This window comes from Diospyros lotus, chromosome 4, assembly GCF_014633365.1.
Source record: "Diospyros lotus cultivar Yz01 chromosome 4, ASM1463336v1, whole genome shotgun sequence".
NCBI classification, from domain to species: domain Eukaryota; kingdom Viridiplantae; phylum Streptophyta; class Magnoliopsida; order Ericales; family Ebenaceae; genus Diospyros; species Diospyros lotus.
Window position 1 is genome coordinate 44,614,603 of NC_068341.1, and position 21,348 is coordinate 44,635,950.

The 21,348-nt window shown below is 37.8% G+C and overlaps 2 protein-coding genes across 2 annotated transcripts; one reads left to right on the plus strand and one right to left on the minus strand.

Annotated features, from left to right (window-relative positions):
• The first annotated feature begins 2,579 nt into the window (after positions 1 to 2,579).
• LOC127798919 (probable WRKY transcription factor 13) lies at positions 2,580 to 7,441 on the plus strand. The gene is made up of 4 exons (XM_052332565.1): positions 2,580 to 2,660; positions 2,760 to 3,358; positions 3,642 to 3,869; positions 7,078 to 7,441. Exons 2-4 carry the CDS (start codon positions 3,027 to 3,029, stop codon positions 7,262 to 7,264), a joined length of 747 nt encoding a protein of 248 aa, XP_052188525.1. The 5' UTR covers positions 2,580 to 2,660; positions 2,760 to 3,026; the 3' UTR covers positions 7,265 to 7,441.
• An 8,579-nt stretch (positions 7,442 to 16,020) lies between these two features.
• On the minus strand, positions 16,021 to 20,307 carry LOC127799537 (systemin receptor SR160). Its single transcript, XM_052333653.1, has one exon. It carries the CDS (start codon positions 20,032 to 20,034, stop codon positions 16,390 to 16,392), a length of 3,645 nt encoding a protein of 1,214 aa, XP_052189613.1. The 5' UTR covers positions 20,035 to 20,307; the 3' UTR covers positions 16,021 to 16,389.
• Between the last annotated feature and the right edge of the window lie 1,041 nt (positions 20,308 to 21,348).

Sequence of the window (21,348 nt, forward strand, 5' to 3'; positions counted from 1 at the left end):
AATGAGAATGACTTTTATGGCTCAATAATCATATCTCTAAGCTAGGTGCATGCCCCCACCCCTCCCCTCCCCTTCCGTCCTTAATGTCTTTCACAATACTAATTTTGTCCCAACAACCCATTGATGTAAGCTTGTTTTGTGGTAGCATTTGCCTTATTAATATCTTTAATGGTTACTCAAAGAGTATACCCATATACAAATTCAAATCAAACCTAAGTTAGATTTGATATTGCAACTACAAGCTTGACCCTTACGTACCTAAAAAAAGGGGGGGGGGGGGGGGGGGGGGGGGGAAAGCTTGCACTTGTTTACACAACCGAAATAATAATAATAATGAAACTTGCACTTAGCTAATTTAGGTTTGGCTTGGCTTGCATTAATAGTATTTTGTTAGGTAAAAAAAAAAAAAAGTTTTAAGGGCCAAGAACACATAAAAGATCAAAAACTAAAAGTAACAAAATGATTTTTTTTCATAATGTAATCGATAAAATATATTTCGTATGTTTATGCAACTCTTTTCACAAGATAAAAGAGTTATTTTATTCTAATTAAAGTCCGTGTTAATAATTTTAATAAGAATATCATATTTAAATAATATTTTCGTTTTAAAAACCCTCTCAACTCAAAAGAATAATAAGTTTGATATTGCAGCCATGCCACATGCACTGCACACATTAATCTTGGCAATTAAGTTTGCTAAGCTGCCTAGCTATGGATTTGATGATATGAACGTAATCTCCTTAAAATTTTGGATGCCTCTCTACCTGTGACAGCAAGAGTGTTTGTTACCCAGAATTACGTTTGTCACAAGTGATGTAAACTATAAGCATGCATATGATTAAAATTTGATTCACTTTGTCATATTATATCATGATATATATATATACACACACACTTAGGAAAAGGGAGCATTATGCAATCATTTTACAGGGACTGGGTTGAATCAGGGTGATTGACATCTGAACACACCCCACTCACGCTCTCTCTATTTTTTTTTTTTTAAATTTTTAATCCTTTCTTTTGATATGTTCAGCGTAGTACAACACCAATTCACCAAACCCTGCAGGCCATTGCATTGATATTTTCTTTGACATTTTAAGGCGCCATCCATTGATGAGAAAAAGGAATGTGACTACTTGTGCATGATTAATAAGATGTAAATGTAAATGTGTTTCTCCAGACTGTAGTTATTATATACTGTAGATGGAGTTGGAGTAACATGTGTATAGTAAGCACTTGATGAAACCGAGGCCATTAATTATATATAGGGTGCAAAAGCTGATGGAGTGTTTGGCAGGCCAGAAAATTACGAAGGGAAAAGGGAAATGATGAAGGGAGGGAGTTTGATGGCCACCTATGCAATAGACACATAGACAGAGACAAAAAGAAATGATGCCACTGGCCACACCATCACGCTCCCCCATTTTTTCATCTTCAGAAAGAATTCTTTGATTATTCAGAGATAATTCCCTGTAGATATCACCATCATATATCATATATATATATATATGTATGTATACATAACAACTTAAAGGGTCATTATTTCACCCTCTCCTCTCTATCTATTTACCAATGTGACGCCATGCCTGCGTGGGTGCCACGCCAGCACCAACTATACATCTATCTGTGCATGTAAAGCCATATCCAAATGACAATCTTATTAAGTAAAATAATGGGAATTAATTAAGCTCCTTAAGTTACCCTCTTCATTTTTGGAACTAATATCTGTATATGTGACCTTTTTTTTTTAAATTAATGCTCATTTCGGGTGCACTTTAATATTAATTGGTAGCAAAGTAAAAATAATTAAGTAATATTCTCTTACACTTTCACCGAAATCTCTTTGCCTGCTAACTGAAAACACACACACATATGTGTGTATAATTAAGCTTTCTTAGGGACATAATTAACTGTAAGGAAGTCGGTGATAAAAGAGATGGCCAATCACAAGTTGAAGATGGTGTTAATCAGTGGCTAATATTTATATATAATCAAGATGATGATAAGGGCATGACCCACATTCAGAATATGTATAAAATTAAAAGTAAGAAAGGGTTGTAATCGAAGAGATGACAGCAATCGTTGGGGTTGCAAGGAGGTTTTGGAAAGCTAATTAACAAAAAGAGCGGAGAAAGGTTAGGAACTTTTCTTTATTCTTTTTCTGCCAAAAGTCGAAGAGGCCCTCTTTCATATCAATCATATTGATATCTTCACAATTGATACAGAGCAAGAGATTTGCACCAAAGATTCATCATCATTGCTCCTGATATAATATCTGCCAAAAAGGAAACCCTAGCCCACATATGTAATTGTATGCTTATTTTTACTAGTTTGCAAGGGTATTTATTCCATTACAACTGTGAACTCGTGCATCTGCAAGCCCATAAAAATTTTCTACTAAAAGATAGATAATTAACTTAATTATGGAGAGATTATGGGTGTGGAAAAACATATAGCAGACAAACTAACTTGTCCCCTTTTGTTGGGAACTGTTGTAGTTTGACATTAAAGAGACAGAATTCATTTACTGCCCCATATATATATATGTTCTTTTTGAAGGTCAAATTGGAGGTGTACCAGTGGTCCAGTGCCATTGCCATATACCATGTTACCAGCAACCATTGACTTCACTCCGACGACAAAGGTGTACGCTGTTGTTGGTGTGTATATCACCTTTTTTTTCTCCTTTTTGATCTTTTGCTATGTATCTTTTTTCTGCTTTTTGGATAATTGAAATCCTTAATATACATAACTCACAGGTCCCTTTCCCTGAAGGTGAATCCGTGGAGAGAGAGAGTGGGAGTCACTTCTCTCCTGTGTTGTGTATACAGCTAGCTAGGTTACTTCCGCCTATGTGTGTGTTTGTTAAGCATATCCACACCAGCTTTTATCCTCGAAGTTTAATTTGATAGTATTTTTCGAGTCGAGAGAGAGAGAGAGAGAGAGAGAGGAACAGAGTTATAGTTCAGGAGGATCCAAGCAGCTGACTTGTTTTTTCCAACTACTAGTCTTTCAGAGAGAGAGAGATGTCGAGCATGGTTAATTACCTGCAGGGTTTGTTTGATGTGGATCAAGAGATGGGCTCGCAAATGGGTTTCGTGTCGTTTCCTCCAAACATGACGATGCCTCCATTGGTACTGCCAGGCGGGTGCCATCAATCTCTGATAACCCTAACAGCCATGCCCTCTTTGCTTGCAGCAGATCATCATGCACCATCATCCAATCCCGCCGGAAACATTCTCCTCTCTTCTGCAACACTTCTAAAGCAAAGAGCAGAAGAAGACCTGGCTTCTTATCATCATCTACCCGCCGGACCACCCAAACTTTCCTCGCAAAAATCTACTGGGGCAAATCTCTGGTACAACTTCAAACTTAATTCCCACCATATATTTCCTACATATAATTACACTATTTTTGTTGACAAATACAACATTCCCTAGTTGATTATTCCCCTCTGATCTGAGGATCTTCAGCGCATATATCTATGTTCTTTTCTTTATTCGAAGAGGATCGCATAACATAATTCACTTTAAGAAAAAAGAAAATATACATTCTACAATATGTGTGTGTGTGTGCGCGCGCGCGCGCATGTGTGTGTGTCTAATGATTTGGGCACGGTTGAAATGATATACATATATCAGGGCCTGGGGAGAAATGAACGAGTGCATGATGAGCAATAAGAGAATTAGCAACGGTGGAGATGATCGCCTGGGACTTTCAGCATTGAAGATGAAGAAGTTGAAGGGCAGGAGAAAGGTGAGGGAACCAAGATTTTGCTTCAAAACCATGAGTGATGTGGATGTGCTGGATGATGGTTACAAATGGAGGAAATATGGCCAGAAAGTGGTGAAGAACACTCAACATCCCAGGTATTATTAGGCTTTCATCAAATATATATATTTTCCCTTTTCTCATTAAAGTTGATCTTGGCTGCTGTTTATCCTCATGCCCATTCACTCTCTCTCTCTCTCTCTGTGGTGGATGCTAAACCATCATATATGCTCTATATGAACAATTCCAAGAGATTTGCAAGAAAGATCTAATTATTACTCTCGAATGACTAAAATCAGAATGGGAGATTTATAATGGGCAAGAAAGCATGATGGGTGCTGTAATGAATACACACAGACAAAGAAAAATGAAAGAAAGAATAAAAGAAAAATGGCTCCTCTCTTTACTTTTTTCTTTCTTAAGATTGGACGTACATGTGGAGGCTTTCATGCAATGAGAACAAATGGAAACAAGTAGAGGAATGGTCAACAAACAATTATGGATGGGAATGACTGAGATTAGCTCATGCTTAAATTAATCATGACGTTACCATAACAAGGTATCTTAATTTCACAATGTGGATAGGAAAAACATGTAATCATGACATTTTTGAAGGTGTGTTATGGGAATGGGTTTTATTTTTTCATGTATCCCAAAAAAATAAACTCTAGATTAAAATGAAGAATATAAAATCCACCTCTAGGATCTAGTTAAAAACTATATATTAATTGAAAAACTATCACTTACTACAGTGGTTATTTCTATCGGCGTTGTTGATGTTATCAAGTTTGAGCCTGCGAGAATCACATTCAATTTCGATCTTTCCTCAACCTTTTTTTCCACAGGTTGGGCATTAAATTGTGACATTTTGGCTTTTCTTTTTCTTCGTAAAAAGAAAAATCCAAATTACCAGACAGAGAGCATATATATATATATATATATATATACTGCCTTCTAACCCTGTGTCCCTTAATAAAATGGCATTTCAGCATATTTAAAAGTATTAGAGACACAACTAGGACAATTAGGACAATATAGACCCAATTGCTTTTGTTGATCATGCAAATATTAACAGAGTTCCAACTTTAGTAAAGAAGTATAAGTTCTGAATCCCATTGGGAATGATCGGTTAAGGCCCTGCAGGTAGGGTAAGTAAATCACTACCAGTACTTCTGGATCCCATTGGATCCCTTTATGTGCTTTGGCTTTAGGTGAAAAGAGCATAGTGAACTTTTATTGTTTAATGATTAGTTCTATTTCTTTCCTCTTTTCGGGAGCTATATATATACGTCCTCATGAATTCACCAAGCTCATTGCTTTTTGCAAGCAAACATGAGCCCCACAGCCGATAACAGTTGTGTTTTTTTTTTTTTTTACCAAGTAAAAGCCGCAGCCTAGCCAACGGCGCTATATATAGAACTAAGAAGAGGGGCTGCAAACCAAAGTTGATTTTATTTTTCTTTTCAGTTCACTCTTCTGTTTTAAGTCAATTCCCAGTATCATGAAGCTCACGAACTTACAAAAGGCTATTGTGGTTATATGTTCACACTAAGGCGAGACGGATGGTATATTTTTTTTCACAGAAACTAAACTATGTAATAAAATGCCTCTGTGACAACATAGATTACATACCAAGTGAATTAAAGGACTATATTGGTGATTTTTCACAATATTTTGTCTGTCTTCTTTTGCACCTTTCCTCATCACCCTGCAACCAATTTCTATATAGGGCACCGCAAGTATCGTATGCACTCAGTTGAATGTTGTTTTCTAAAGGGCTTTTGCCAACCATGTGTGAAGCAATCAAAAGTTGGTTGCATTCTACATGACGCATTGTCCGGTTGATTTTATCCCATAATTGACCCTTGTGAGGAAGAGGAATGGCCCTTTCTTACAAGTCATAAATCTCCCTATCTCACATCCAATACCTGGTTCTCCCTCCCAACAATATCTATCTTGTGTCCCTTGTTTACCCCATAACGCATAGGAATAGCATTGTAAAAGATAATATAGGAGTATTTTCTAATTAAAGAATAGAATGATGTAACTTATTATTGGTATCCGCTTTTTAAGTCATAATTGCTCATAACTGTAGCACATTATTTTCTCACCTTTTATCCACACACACACACACAAAAAAAAGCACAGTATCCGGCCATGCATGGCAGGTACTTATAGATCAAACACCTGAGTTTGAGTTTGGTAGGAAGAATGGTGGAAGCCTTTCAGTTCTGATTACTTCATATGTTGTGGAGATTGAACTTTGTACCTGATTAATTAAAGTAGGGATCAAAGAAGGCGATATATATAATTAACTAATATAATGTTCTATCTATCTAGCTCTTGGTTATATATATATAATTACCAGTAATTGTAGCGCCATGTGTAGACCATAATTTCTGCATCCTTTTCATGGTTTACTTTATCATGTCCAATAATGTTAATTCACTGAAGAGACCTGTTTTGGCATCCTAGAATAGAGTTGTGATATTCCCAACCTGGCATGCATGGGAGTGTAATGACTGTTATTTTGGCTTGTGTTTTCATGGCATAAATATGATGATACTTGGAACATATATATAGTTAAATAGTTTATTATAGGGATGGACTAATAGTGTGAGCAACAGCACAATTTTCCTTGAATAAGAAGTGATGAAGGTTTCTTAATCTCTTGACACACCAACCCAAAGGTAGCACATGGCCTTCGTCGGGGAGTGTCACATGTCACTCTCTCTCTCTCTCTCTCTCTCTCTGGTTGCTAAAGGAGTGGAACCTAGAATTATGTGTCAAGTACCACTCGAAGCCATAACCAGAGGTCACCTCATATAGTAAATCTCTGTAAAAATCACAATATGACCGTTTCAAATTGAACTACATAAGTATAAATCTATTCAGAAGGTAAATGATTTATTATATAAGTTTACCCATCACCCTACCCTTTTGCTCGCTTCTAAAATACCTAATACTAACTTGATCATCAAAAAATAACAAAAATCTCGTGTTTACTAGAGTCCAACATGTGGTATTCTAGGTTCCAAATTCCAATTACCAAATAAGATCAAGAAGAAAGTATTGTTGGTGGGGAGAGAGATCTAGATACATGAGTGATGGGTAGTGGCTCAAATTTAAGAAGAGTGGGTTTGATATCATCTATATATGGATTATCATTTTCCCTAATCCTATGATCCCTACAAGAACTTTTTACAGAAAATTGTGATTAATATTATGATCAAAACCACTGTTATGTTGATGGACTTAACTATAATGTGATTGTAGGAGTTATATGCTTATGCTTATGCATTGCAGGAGCTATTACCGTTGCACGCAAGACAACTGCCGCGTGAAGAAGCGGGTGGAGAGACTGGCAGAGGATCCAAGAATGGTGATAACAACGTACGAAGGGAGACACGTACACTACCCATCAAACGATAACGACGACGATGACAACTCACAGGCTTCTAATTCCCAACTAATCAACACTTTCTGCTGGTAGTACTAAGTAGCTAGCTATATATGAGGTTGGTTGGCTATATGCCCATTAGCTAGCTGGCTAGCTAGCTGTAACTGTAGCTGGGCTTGCTGCATGGATGCATGTAATGCCTAGACACTCTGGAAATAAGTCCTTAATGTGTGTAAAAATTAATGTAAATGTCCTCCCCCACTTCCTCCGCAGCGCTATCATATGTCATCTGAAGATGCATTGGATTGTTGTACTCTTGCATCTATATGCATCTGCCAGTATGAATATATATATATATATATATATATCTAAAAGGTTAAAGGTTTGGGTTTGATTCAACCCATCTCGGACATAACCTGCTTCAGTCAAACTAGCTATCTTTCTAGTTAACCATGTTGGTTTTGAGTCCTTTTTTTTTTTTCCCTCATTGCCTGGCCCGCAGTGGACCCCTCAGCTAGTGAACCCTTCTTCTTTTTTGTCTATTTTTTATTTTATTTATATGTTTTCTTTAACTTGGGCCATTTTTGAGCTTTTAGCTAGTCATGCTTGGTAATTTGGGCCCCTAATCTGGGATTTGGCCCATTTCTAAACTACTTCTTAGCCCAATTCAACGGCCTTGTTAGGGTTCTTACTAAAAGTTTGGCCTACTAAAAAATCCTATATTATGCTTATTAAAGACAACTCTAAAGCCTATACTTCAACACTCACTTATGCCCACTTTATTCTCTTCCGAGACCCCAAAATGCAGCCCTAAAACCAGCCCCAAATAAGCCCCTTGGTCGAGCCCTTACCGGCCATTGCTCGAGGCACACAAATTCATGTTTTGGTGTCACTAATGGGCTTTAAGCCTGGAAGCCCATGGGCCGGGGTTTTCTTTTGCGGCAACAAAGATGAGCCTGCAGCCGAATGCTTTTGTGGCCCATTAAAAACAGACAACCAGATATAAATTGCAGTGCACCTAATGGCCCGTTTGGCTACGAAAATTAAATTGTTCTAAAATGAATTATTAATTAAATTTTCAAGTATGTAGCATTTTTTTATCTTTCACTAGGAATAGGATAATTATTATAACCAAACCTTCATCAAACCAGCCAATTATTGGTTTATTAGTTTAACTAATAGTTCACTGAATTGTTGGTTTAAAGTTTTGTACGTGTGTATTTATATATATATATATATATACATATGTACTATTAATAAACTAATACCCCTATTGAAATGATATAAATATATAAAAACGTGAATCACTAATTAACTATACAAATTTAATTATTTTTAACTCTCTGATAAATGGGTTACCACTTCATAGAATTTTGGGTTGTAAAAAAATGAGTTGATATAGGTTCAATCAGCTTTTTAGATATAGGTCTCTCTTAGCGTTTATTTATGTACGATATGAAAAGATGTAGAGAGCTTGTAAGCCATTTAATGAGAAGATCTATTAAAGAAACCGTAAAGACAACTAGAACACGTGAATTTTCTCGTATTGATTCAATTTATCAGTGCTCACAAATTTAGATAGTTTTAAATTTCAATATTTATTTAACCCTCTTTCAATTGTATGTTATGTTATGTTTTTTTTTTATAATGAGTAACAAATTACATTCAACATTAAAATTTTTGAAAAGAGAGCCTAATGGACAGAGTTTATATATGTGTTCTATATCTAAGTGTATAAGATTATTTATTTTGTGAAAATTGAAAAGGAGTCATCTCTATATATAATTTTATTTTCTTCTACAATTTAAATTTGTGAATTTCTAGTCATGAAAATCTATTTTTAACAAATGAGATGAACTAGAGAAATAAATTTAATTTGTTCTTGACAAAAGGTTTCGAGGTCGATCACCACCTATAATTTGAATAATGATCATATTTTTAATTGATTCTTAGGTATTTTTATGTTGTTGGGACTTGCTCTACCTGCGATAAGAGGATTGATCTTGATTCTTAGTGAATCCTTTGACATCCAAGTTAGTTATTGTACTCGAGATTAAATGATGCAGTAGTGATCGATGTAATTAATAAGATACTTAATTCTTAAAAAATCACGCATTTATATAGATTTATAGTCAAAAATCAAAATTATATCATATAAATAGTTAAATTTAATCTTCTGAATAAGCTTAACAAGCCGACAACACAACAATATGGGTGTGGCCTTAGACCCAAGCCCTCTTCCTAACTTAGATAACTTTAGGGCCAAGTCTTGAACTTATTTTGGGTCTAAGCCCAACTTTTCTAACTTAATCTTCTTAAACCTCCAAATTAAATCTAGATGATACCCATAATCAATTCTAAAACCTATTTTTAAAAAATTATTTTAAACTACAATAATTAAAAAGGAAAACAAAACCATGAAGGTGTCGTCACTATCCAAAATAACCAAATATTATTAAATATATTTCAAAATAACAAAAATAAAAATAAAAATAACCAAATGAGCATAAAAGAGATTGAAAGGTTGGTTGGAATGATAAGGAGAAGATCTATGCATTCGGGAAAAGACTTTAGGGCTTTGTACAAAGAGATTATGCATATCATCATCCTCATCATCTTCATCGTCATCATCTAACTCTAATTAGATTACTACATACATCCATTTTAAATTTATTATTTGTCCTTTTCTTTTTCTTATTTTTATTTTTTTTATATTTTTAATTGGACTTCCCCTCAAAAATATATCATCATTGCCATATCTCCAAACTTTTTGCAAGCCCAAAAAGCAACCCCAAGATGGCTTTCTTTTCATCTTTCATCATTTCATGCTTTAATATTCTACTATTCATGTACTCTTTTTATATTTTTTGTATAATAAATAAAATAAAATATATAGAAGTGGATAGATTATTCACTTAAATAATTTAAAAACATACTACTCAAATTTAAGATTTTAAATCTTAATGTGTTTAATGACTTTTTCACAAAGTAATCACTTCAAATAATAAATTTTTTTTTTCATTTATAATGTTGATATCTAATAATAGACTATTTTAAAGGAATCCAAATTTAAGACTAAAGCTTAAGTTATAGAATGTCCAAAGGTTGGGGTTGTTCGAAACCTAGTCTAATATAACTCAAACAAGTATCAAGGTATACCCAAGCCCAAGTTTATGCATATAGCTTACTCGGTAGATCAATTTACAAGATCAAATTCGACCGTTCACATGGACTTATCTAAATCCTATAGTATTTCATTTATATAAAGACGTCGTATTCCAAAATCTAAACATAGTATTTTTTTTTATCATTTGTTGCATTGCTAGTGCATTATTCTCAAACATGGTGAGTAAGTTGAACGATAGAGAATCCAATAAGGAATCAGACCCTACTATCATTTTTTGCATGAAGAACTACTTCTAGATAAGTTCAAGCTTAAACATTACTTGAATAACCTCCAAATTGCAAATAAACTTAAAATAAGCACACAATACCTAAAACTCTCATCAATACCTAATAGGTCAAGACATGTTGCACACAATACCAAGAAAGTTGTTATAAGATTATTCAAACAATGAGAAAAAGATGGACATATGCGTCTTTAGTAAAGACAAAAAAATAAAAAAGTATGAAAATATAATAATAATAATAATAATAATAATAATAATAATATACCCAATTTTTATACAAATACGCTTATCCATCCATTATATTGTTTAAGGATAATAAGGTTTTAGATTTTTGTAGTGTATTAAATCCTAATTAAGCAATTAAATTTAGATATTAAATCTAACAAATTAAATATTAAGACTTAAGCAACTTTGAAAGCCCATTTAAGTTCCCCAAACTTTTGTCCATGTTTTTTAATTAACCTTCGATGCTCACAAAACTATGATTAAATTAAACTTGGTGTGACGACATTTTAAGAATAAAAACACGTGAGTATTGCTATTATATATATCACATTATTTCTATTGTTGTGTTATAAACACGCATAATTTTAAAATAAATATAATTATTTAATCTTCTTAACTATACTTACTTTCTTATTTTTTAGTTAATCTTCCATTTAAGCTTACGAAATCTCTTTTTAAAAGCAATTAGAGCTCAATTATAAAAAATAAAAAAAAGGAGAATTTAATACTATCAATTTGCTGAGAAGAAACAAAGAGTTGAATGGATACGCATGCAATTGTAACGTGGTAAGTGGTAACAAACAAGAGATGCCCTTGGAGGAAATTGCATAAAAAGGAGGGCCTAGCTCGAATAACGCCAAACTGAGACCTCGGATTAAAGTGTGGAAATTACGTAAAAAGGAGGGTCTCCCTCGTTAAGCAAAGAGGCTGCCACGTGCTTCCTCGTGACACGCATGTTCGAACCCTGATTCCAAGGAAGGCCAGTTCCCTTCATTTTTTATTTTATTCCATTTAGCACCCCCTACAACTTTATAATTACGTTTACACAAATATATTTTATTTTTTATTGTGTATTTAAGTCCTGAAAATAAGTTTACCATACTACTCGCTCTCACCCAGAGTCCCCCTGCACCTCCGCCCAGATCCTGCCACGTCGAATCCACTTCTATATATGTTAAGTATTTTTGTTGAAATTACAGATCTGCTAATTGTCCGAGGGACGCGTGGCGTGCCACTCGGAGGGAACTGAACGAGGGTCAAACCTGGGACTTTACAATTAATAATAATAATAATTAAAAAAAAAAAATAATAGATGGATGGCGCGTGATAAGTGGTGTTCGTGAAAAGCGGAGCTTGACCGGGTCCGGGTTAGGAATTCGAGAGGGCACGAAGTTTAATTAATTTAATGTTTTTTTAATTAATCCCGTCCCACACACACACATTAATTAGAGATAAAGCGCGTGAAATGAAATGCCACTTGTATGTTGTGCAGCAGCGAGGACTTTTTATAAATTAATATGTTATGTATAAATTATATATATATATATAGTTTATTATTATTATTATTATTATTATTATGCAGGAGACAAGGCAAGGCGGGGTGGGGGAGGTGGGACCCAGTAACCGTGTAAGCGCACGTGCGACGTGAATCAGCTGATTGGCTGAAGCCAAAGAAGGAAGGTCCTTCCAAATATAATAATAATTAAATAATATTGTGGTGGCCCGCTGCCCGTCCTTTGTCCCCTTCCCACGTGCGACTTCCCTCCAATTTTCGATGGTAAGCGTAAAACTTCCCCCAACAAAACAATTACATTCATTTGTAGATGGAGAGTGAAATTTAATGTAATATATTATATATTTAAACTGATTAAACACATAATATAATACATAAATATAGATATGTCACACTAAGAACCATTCCTAATTCTCTAAATAACATTTTCTTTACTAAAATAAAGTTATTAGTGTTGTGTGCCTTAATATTAGATTTGAATAATTTATAGTAAACTTGTAATTAATACATTTATTATATCTTTATATATATTTATAAAAGATAAGTTTATCATCATTTATAAATTTTTCAATTTTATATGAATGAGTTTCTAAACCTTCTATTTGATGATTTTATTCTCAAGATATTGGAATCGTGTGACAAGATTTTCTGGTAATAAGAATTCTTAAATAATTCTTGATTCTTAGCTTAATTGGATAGGGACTCTGATTAGTCACGCATGGATTAGCACAATGTTTATTATCTTGTTCAGTATGAGATATTTATGAGAGAATGATGTGTCATATGTCATATGACAAGGAAATGTCTCTAATAAACATGTGGATGGTTGTTAGGGAACAACACACCGAATATGATGTCGATGACTGACCACATGACATAATGGATAATAATCATGTCGTTTAGTTGCGATAGTGTAGTTGGTCTTTAAACTGAACTAACACGTTTATCTTGTGTATTAGTGTGCAAAATTTCTAATAAGCAGAAACATCTAATTGCAAGGAGAAAAGGTTCATCTATGTGGTTTCATATTGTTGATATATGAAAACATGTGTTCAAGGAGAGGATCCGTCACCTTTGTCATAACTGATGGGGTGAACATCCTATATGATCTATTGTTAGTGTGATAGGACAGTTTCTGGCCAGGGAAGATAAATTATTAGAAAAAAGTGTTTCTTAAGGTATCATCTAGTAATACTAATATAATCAGACACATACTTACTAAGTTTGTGAGTTTTTCACTCCATAGCTCTCGCTTAGTCAGGATGTTATGTGATGAAAGAATTATAGCACACAGTAATCGTCAATTATAATAGATTCACTTGAAATGAGATTTTATTGTCACATATATTGTTCTAAACCATTGTTAGGTGCTATCCAAGACCTCTCGGATTATCATTAGGATATAGAGAGATTCGTGTGATGGGTTAAGGTGTTGGTTGGTGTCAAAATGGGTTTTGGTGTTATCTGTTTGTTAGCGGACAGTAGACCTAGAAAGTCACACACTATTTAGTATTGCGCATAGTATCGACATCATAAATCCAATGTGTCTCGGTTACATGTCATCAAGTGTTAATGATGTGGAGGTCAAAAGTTGACTTGTTGGAACACCAAGAGTTGATTGTCCCATGTTTGGGAGTCGACTCCCGATCCCGCATCAGCCTCTCTTAGTGTGTTCCATATGTCAACCAATTGATAGAGTGGGGTGGATTCAATAGGGCGATGAAATTGGGCATGGGATAGGCTATTGAAATTGACAATTTATTGCTTGCCTCTGTTTTACTTTTTTTGCTTTGGTGATTAATTTTGTGTCACACGAGGAATTTTGAGACGTAAATACTGGTGATACAAGGAACCTCTAGTCTAACATGAGAAGAGATAACCAGAACGATACCAGGCAGTATGTTAGGTGTGAACAGCTTAAGATCACCACAACTTGAGATGGAATCAGTGTCAGTACATAAATAGTTTTTGTACCCCAACTTGACATCGGACTTCAGGTATAAATTTATTGTATTTCATGTGATAAAATAAACGTATTAGTTAAATATCTAAGATGTGTATAGTGTGTGTTTATTACTCCTGCTGCATGTATTTGATGTATATAAAAATTTTATTTTTATCCGCACCATCATACATGTAATCATTCAAAACATTTGTCAAATGAGTAAAATAAAGTAGTATTAAGATAAGGTTTAAATACTTTTCAAACTAAGATATAAAATGATCAAGATAAGAATAAAAAGTATTTACGAATTTTTATTAGATTGTTTTTAAAATTTTTTAAAGTACATTGATAATTACACTTTTTATTTCTATATGTTTGTTAAAATACATACAATGAGTACTAAGATAAACATTTTTTACCTAAATATCATTCTCATTATCAAAAGGCATGATTATTTTACGAGATCAATATACATACAAATCTTTTTCTCTTATTTGTAAAATCTTAGATATAAGAGAGATTTAGTTATCTGATTTTTGATAGATAAGAAATTACATGATTTTTTTAAATATATTTTTAAATAAATTTAATAAATATTATTTTTTCTTAAAATATTTTTTATATTTCAATTTTTTTCTTTTTACCCCTAACTTAATTAACAAACACTATCTATATATATAGACATGAAGATAGGTAAAAGGGGGAGGCAATGGGATCTCTAGTGGGTGAGAGTGTGGGTGTATGTATATACTACTATTATTATGTTGGGAGTCCCTATCATCATGTGAGACGAAGTAGATCAGTAAAAATACTGTTTGTGATAAAAAGGAATCAGACGGTGGGGAAGATCTGAACAGTGGTGGCGTTGAGATGGAAGCAGAAATTGACAACAGCTTAATACGGAAGGCGACGCTGTAGGGTAGCCCCTCGGACAACACCGGGTGGTGCACTGGCCCACCTGTGCCCCCACCCCGCGCGCACGTTAGCGCTCAACCCTCTGGCAATAGGGCCGCCCCAATGCCCCATCCCCATCCATCGCCCTATTCTCCCTTCCCCTTGTGTAAGCCACAAACTGTGTCCCCCCTCTCCCGCCTTCTTTCGCCCCAATAACGTCACTCACTCTCTCTCCCTATCTATCTCTAATATTATTTATATTTTATAACATTTTTTATTAAAAAATATCTATATAATAATTAAAATAATAATAATTTTTTAAACAAAAAATGACCATTCAGTTTTGCAGCACTAAAGTAATTGAATGGTTAGTATGAATATAGTGAGAAATATAATATGATTAGGATATATTATTGTGTAATATAAGTATGATTATTTTTTATATCCCATTAATTACAACAAGGTTAATTAATTAATTAATTAAAGGACAGCTTTGGAAGATCCATTAAAATAATATTGTGGTAGATTTAGGTGAGTTGGCAAATTAGAAAAGACCTTGGGATCTGAGATTCAAAATTAAAAGGATAAGATTAGATTTTTTTTTTTTAATTAAAAATTAGATCGAGCTTAGATGCAATATGCAAGTTTTTATTTAGTTTTTGCTAAAGAAGTGAATCATTATTAATTAGCATACGAGTGATGGGTAAGTCTTATGCTTAATGAAAAAACTAAGAATCATGTAATGGACTAAGACATGGAGAAAAAAAAAAGACTCATGGGGGCTAGAAGAATACAAAAGAAAGTCAGTCATATAGAGGAAGAAGGGTGGGTGATGGGGGTAGTTGCTTGTACATGAATAGTGGGACACATCTGACAATTTGATAATAACAAAATGGAGAGGGAGGGATGGGGGTATGATCAAGGAAGGAAGGAAAGAAGGGCAAAGAAAAGGCTGAAAGAACAGCCCACAATGAGGTCACAGATCCAACAGCTTTGCTTTCTTTAAAGGACTCTTTATCTCCTCAAGTAAACAACACACACACAAACAAACAAACAAACAAACAGACAGACAAACAAACAATTGCAATAACAACTCAAGACTTTGATCATCATCATTCTGTACAGTGTTACAACACGAGGAGGCCTCAGCAGACTCTTTTTTCTCTCCTCCCCCCTCAACCTGCTTCCTTCTTTTAATCTCTCTATTAACAAACATTAATTTAATTAATAATCCCAAGCAAATCTACCATGGCTAGCTAAAGCTACATACATTTAAGTAAGATGTAAAAATACATTGAATTGATGATGGCACAGTGGTAAGTGGCTCCCTTTGACTTGTCTTCTTCCCGCTTCAATGCAAGGATCCTCCTCCTTCTTCTTCTTCTTCTTGTGGAAAATTTGCCCCCTAAGGCTGCACTGGTACTGGTACTGCTACTGCCACTGCTTATTGCTATTGCTTGCCACCCAGCTGCTGTTGCTCGTTCCCCTCTTTTATGCTCATCTCTACTCCCCCGCAAAAGCTTGCATCCTCTCCCGCTATGGTGGACATGGAATCGATCCCCGACCCCCCGGCTTGGATCTCCTTGAACATTGCCATCACTTGTATCATGTTTGGGCGTTTAAGTGGCCGGTCGTCCAAGCAAGCGCATGCCACATTCAAGTGTTGGAGCAGCTCAATTTCTAGGCTGGGGTCCTCCTTCAACAGCTCCGGGTCAAATACATCGCTTATTCTTGTCTTGGCGTGCTGCTTCACCCACCCCACGAGGTTGTTGTCCCCAAAATCAGCCGAGTCCGTTGGCTGCTTCCCGGTCAGCAGCTCCAGCAGGACTACGCCATAGCTGTACACGTCGCCTTTTGTGGAGCACCTGAAACTCTGGTAGTATTCGGGAGGTACGTAGCCGGGTGTACCGGCCAATGTGCTGACGCTCAGATGAGTGTCCATTGCACTCATCAGCCTCGCCATGCCAAAATCGGACACTCTGGCCTCCAAGTTCTCGTCCAGCAGCACGTTGCTGGACTTCATGTCCCGGTGAATTATGTGAGGAATGCAGTTATGGTGAAGGAAAGCCAATCCCCTCCCGGCCCCAATCGCGATTTTCCTTCTAGCAGCCCAGTTCAGCTTGATCCCTATTTTCTTTCGGTCGTGCAACACATCTTCAAGGCTTCCATACTTCATGTACTCGTACACCAGAAGCCGCTCCTCCCCTACCTTGCAGTACCCCAGCAGGGGGACGAGGTTTCGGTGCTTGATTTTCCCAATGGTTTCCATTTCTGCAGTGAATTCGCGATCGCCTTGTCCGCTAATGTGTATCAGTTTCTTGATAGCTACAATGCTACCGTCCTTCAACTGGGCTCTGTAAACGTCGCCAAAGCCGCCAGACCCTATGAGGCTGTCGTTGTGGAAGCCATTTGTGGCTTCGAGGAGGTCTGCAAATGTGAGCTTCCTTAGGGGCTTCTCGAATGTGGCAAGATTGATCGACAAGGCCTCACGAGCACTGGTCAGCTTCCAGCTCGAATTTGCATTGCCCGAATGGGAATGACCTTCCATATAAGCTTCCAGGGCCGCTTCCTTCTTCTTCCTCCTTTTCTTGCTCTCAATGGCAACTAGAATCACACCAAATATACAGAAGAGGGAGAATAACAACCCCATAGCCACGCTCCCGGCAAGCGATGCTTGTTTCCTGTGAGACATCTGATGTTGGCTGCTCGAGCTCGAACTAGAATCCGCCCCACAGACAGGGAGAGGGTACCCACATAACCCGGAATTATTCCCGAATCTGAAATCAGGGAAGGTGTCGAATGGGGCTGATTGAGGAATCACTCCAGAGAGATTGTTGTTAGAAAAATCAATCTCGCCGAGCATTGCAAGGCCACTCAGTGACTGTGGGATCAGCCCATTAAGCCTGTTATAGGAAAGATCAAGAATTGCAAGCATCTTCATGCCTCCAAGCTCAGGAGGAATGGAACCGGAGAAATTGTTATGCCCCAAGTTCAATACGGAGAGATAGTACATGGAGCCGAGCTCCTTTGGAATGCTACCCTCCAACAGGTTGTATGAAAGGTCAAGCAAAATCATGGATCCATTGTGATTGAAAGTTTGTTGGGTGATACCTCTGTAGACTCGAGTGAAATTGCAGGGATGCCTCGTCGAAATCCTGTTGAGCTGCTCTTGTCTGATGCCTCCAAACTCGAGCAAATTCCCGGCCCCATGGCACTGCTTGCTCCCATCATTCTTGATATAGACGTACCTCTTCCCGGTAAGCAAGGCCACGGCTATGTTCCCGGATTGCTTGAAAAGGGAAGGGGGAATAGTCCCATTCAATAAATTGGTGTTGAGATCCAGCCATATCAGGCTGCGGCAATCCCCGAGCTCCGCTGGAATTGGACCAGAGATGGAGTTGTTACTGAGCTTAAGGATTGCCAAATTCTCCAGGCCACCCAATGAGGCCGGAATCTCCCCGCTCAACTTGTTATTGGAGAGCGAAATCCAGTTCAAATTGGTGCAGTTGCTCAAGCTAGAAGGGATCTTCCCAGACAACTCATTGAAATCAAGAATCAAATTCTCCAGAGTCTGAACATGCATGAGCTCCTCTGGGATCTCCCCCTGAAGCTGATTCAACCAAAGCATCAAATCACGAAGCTTGGAGAGGGAACCCAGACTTGCAGGGATGGTGCCGGTGAGGTAATTGAAGCTCAGATCAAGAGAAACCAGTTGGGAACAGTTGCTAAGGCTATCCGGTATTGAACCAATGAACATATTGTTCTGGAGATAGAGAACTTTCAAGCTGTTTCTAGGATCTTGGCAAAGGTCGGATGGGATTAGCCCTGAAAGCCTATTGGAACTCACATCCAAAGACTCTAAATTTGTCATCTTTGAGAAGCTACCAGGCAATGCGCCTCTAAAATCATTGAAAGCCAATCCAATATTCTTCAACCCCTCCATCTTGAGGAAAGTGCTAATCGGTAAATCACCGGAAAAGTTGTTGTGAGAGATGTACAGAGATTCCAGAGCCGAGCAGGAGGCCAGGGTTTCCGGCACGGTGCCGGACAAATTGTTGTTGGAAAGGTCCAGCTCCACGAGGCTTGAGCAGAGGGACCCGGCGAGAGACGCCGGTATTTGGCCGTGAAAGTCGTTGTTGGAGAGGTAGAGGACCTGCAAAGCCCCGCTTTTTATAGCCGGAACGGCGCCGGTGAACTGGTTGTTGGTCAGGTTCAGGAAGGAGAGGCTCTTGCACGCGGAGAGAGAGGCGGCCACGTCGCCCGAAAACTTGTTCGAAGACAAATCGAGGTGTTGCAGAGCCGTGCAGTCGCCGAAGGAAGGAAACGCGGCCGTGAAATTGTTGCCGGAGAGGTCCAGGTGCTCCAGGCTCTGGCACTCCGACACCAGAACCTCGCCGGAGATTTTGTTCCCTCTCAATGACAAGAACTTAACCCCGCCGCAGCCGGCGGAGAACAGCCAGGAAACGACGTTCTGGCCGGAAATCTTGTTGTACGAAAGATCCAACACCGCCAACTTCAAGCCCAATCCACCGGAATGGCCCTTGTTTTGGAAGTTGAACTCCAAGGAGTTGGTGGAAAGGTTGAGAGAGCTCAAGCTAGAGCAAGCTGAAAAGCTGGACAAGGCGGAAACGGAGCCGGAGAGGGCGTTATCGGCCAGATCTAGTTGGCTCAGAAGGGCGCCGCATTGGGATAAAGAGAGGGAACCGGAGAGGTTGGCGGACTTGAGGGAGAGAGCCTCCAAATTGGGGAGAGGGAGGAGGATGTTGGCGACGGCGGAGAAGTCGGCGTTGAGGTGGAGGTGGGAGAGGTCTACGGCGGAAACGCGGGAGTTCTTGCAGGAGACGCCGGAGAAGTTGCAGGGAAAGGTGGTGGGGAGCCAGTTGGGAAGAGGGTTTGGATTGGGGAGCGAGGCTTTGAAGCTGAGGAGCTGCTGGGAGTCTTTGTAGAGGCCGGCCAGATTGGCCGCCGAGGAAGTCGAAGGGCTGAGACTCAGAGAGAGATAGAAGAGAAGCACAGGTAGAAGCAGTAGGTTTCCGGAAGAGCTCTGGAAATGGCACTTGTGATGAGCACTGCTGCTGGTGCAGAGAGTTATCATGGTTGAAATAATGAAGGGGAAGAAGACCAAACTAACAGGGTTAATCTCTTTCAGACTTTCATGTCAGCTTCCACCATTAGAGAGAAGCAGCCGGGCTCGGTAGATGTCGAGAGGGAGAGGAGCTGAGGAGGAGAAGCCAGGCGGAGGAGGAGGAGAGGGAGAGAGAGAGAGAGAGAGTCAAGAGAAAGGAGTGAGGATGGGGGAAGGAGAAGCAGAAGGAGAGGGAGAGGGAGAGGAGAGAGAGAAGACAGCTGGTCTTCCTTCACATACCATGCCCAATGCCCATGTCCATGTCCATGTGACCCCATGACCAATCTACCATTATTATTATTATTATTATTATTATTATTGTAAATGGTAATTAATTATAAGCTAATCAATATATATATATATATTAAAATAGAGCAATTATTATAATAAGTGTGAGAATCCTAATTATGTGTTTGTCTAATTCTCCTCCTGTTTATGACGAGATAAGTATGGAGGAAGTGGGCGCGTGCGATCTATGGCTGTCTTTGTCTTTGTCTCTTCTAATAGTAGTAGTAGTAGTAGTAGTAATACCACACAGATTCCTCCTTCTATTCATCCCTTCTTAACATTTTAATGAAAAAAATTAATTTAAAATACCCTAATAATATAAGTAGATATTTTGGCTAGATTAGGGAGTGAAGCACACGTGCGACCGGGTCGGGTGGGTCTCGACGACATTCAGAATTATTGTCCGTCCGTCCGTCCGATGCATGCAAAGTGACAGCGTCGTATCGTACTGCAAGCTCCAGGCAGGCAGGCCCAACGCCAAAACGAATCCTAGCCGTCGCTGTATTCAACGGGCCTGATTAGACTGGGATGATGGTACACTTGGGATACCGGATAATTCCTCTCCCTCCCTCCCTCCCTCCTTTCAGACCACAGCAGCAGTAATACTCATAAATGTAAATGTAAATGTAAATAAATAATCTACCACGTGAGAGTCAGAGAGAGGGAGATCTCCCTTCTTCGAGGCTCGGAAGGGTATTAACGTCAAAAGACACACATGAATAGGCGACCTGGCCAAAAAAAAAAAAAAAAAAAAACAGAGTCTTTTTAATTTTAACTGCGGTGCCTCTGCAGTGCAGTCTAGTCTGTTGTGTGTGTGTGTGTGTTTTGAAACTCGGAAGGGCAGTTTCGTCATTCACGAGTGCCAGCTGTCATGGCACGTGGGTGGGGGGCAGAATCGTACTCGCACGCGTGAAATATTGATATATATATATATTAAATATCATTTAGATATTAAGGTTTTTATTTTATAGATAAGAAAAATAAAAGTATGATGTT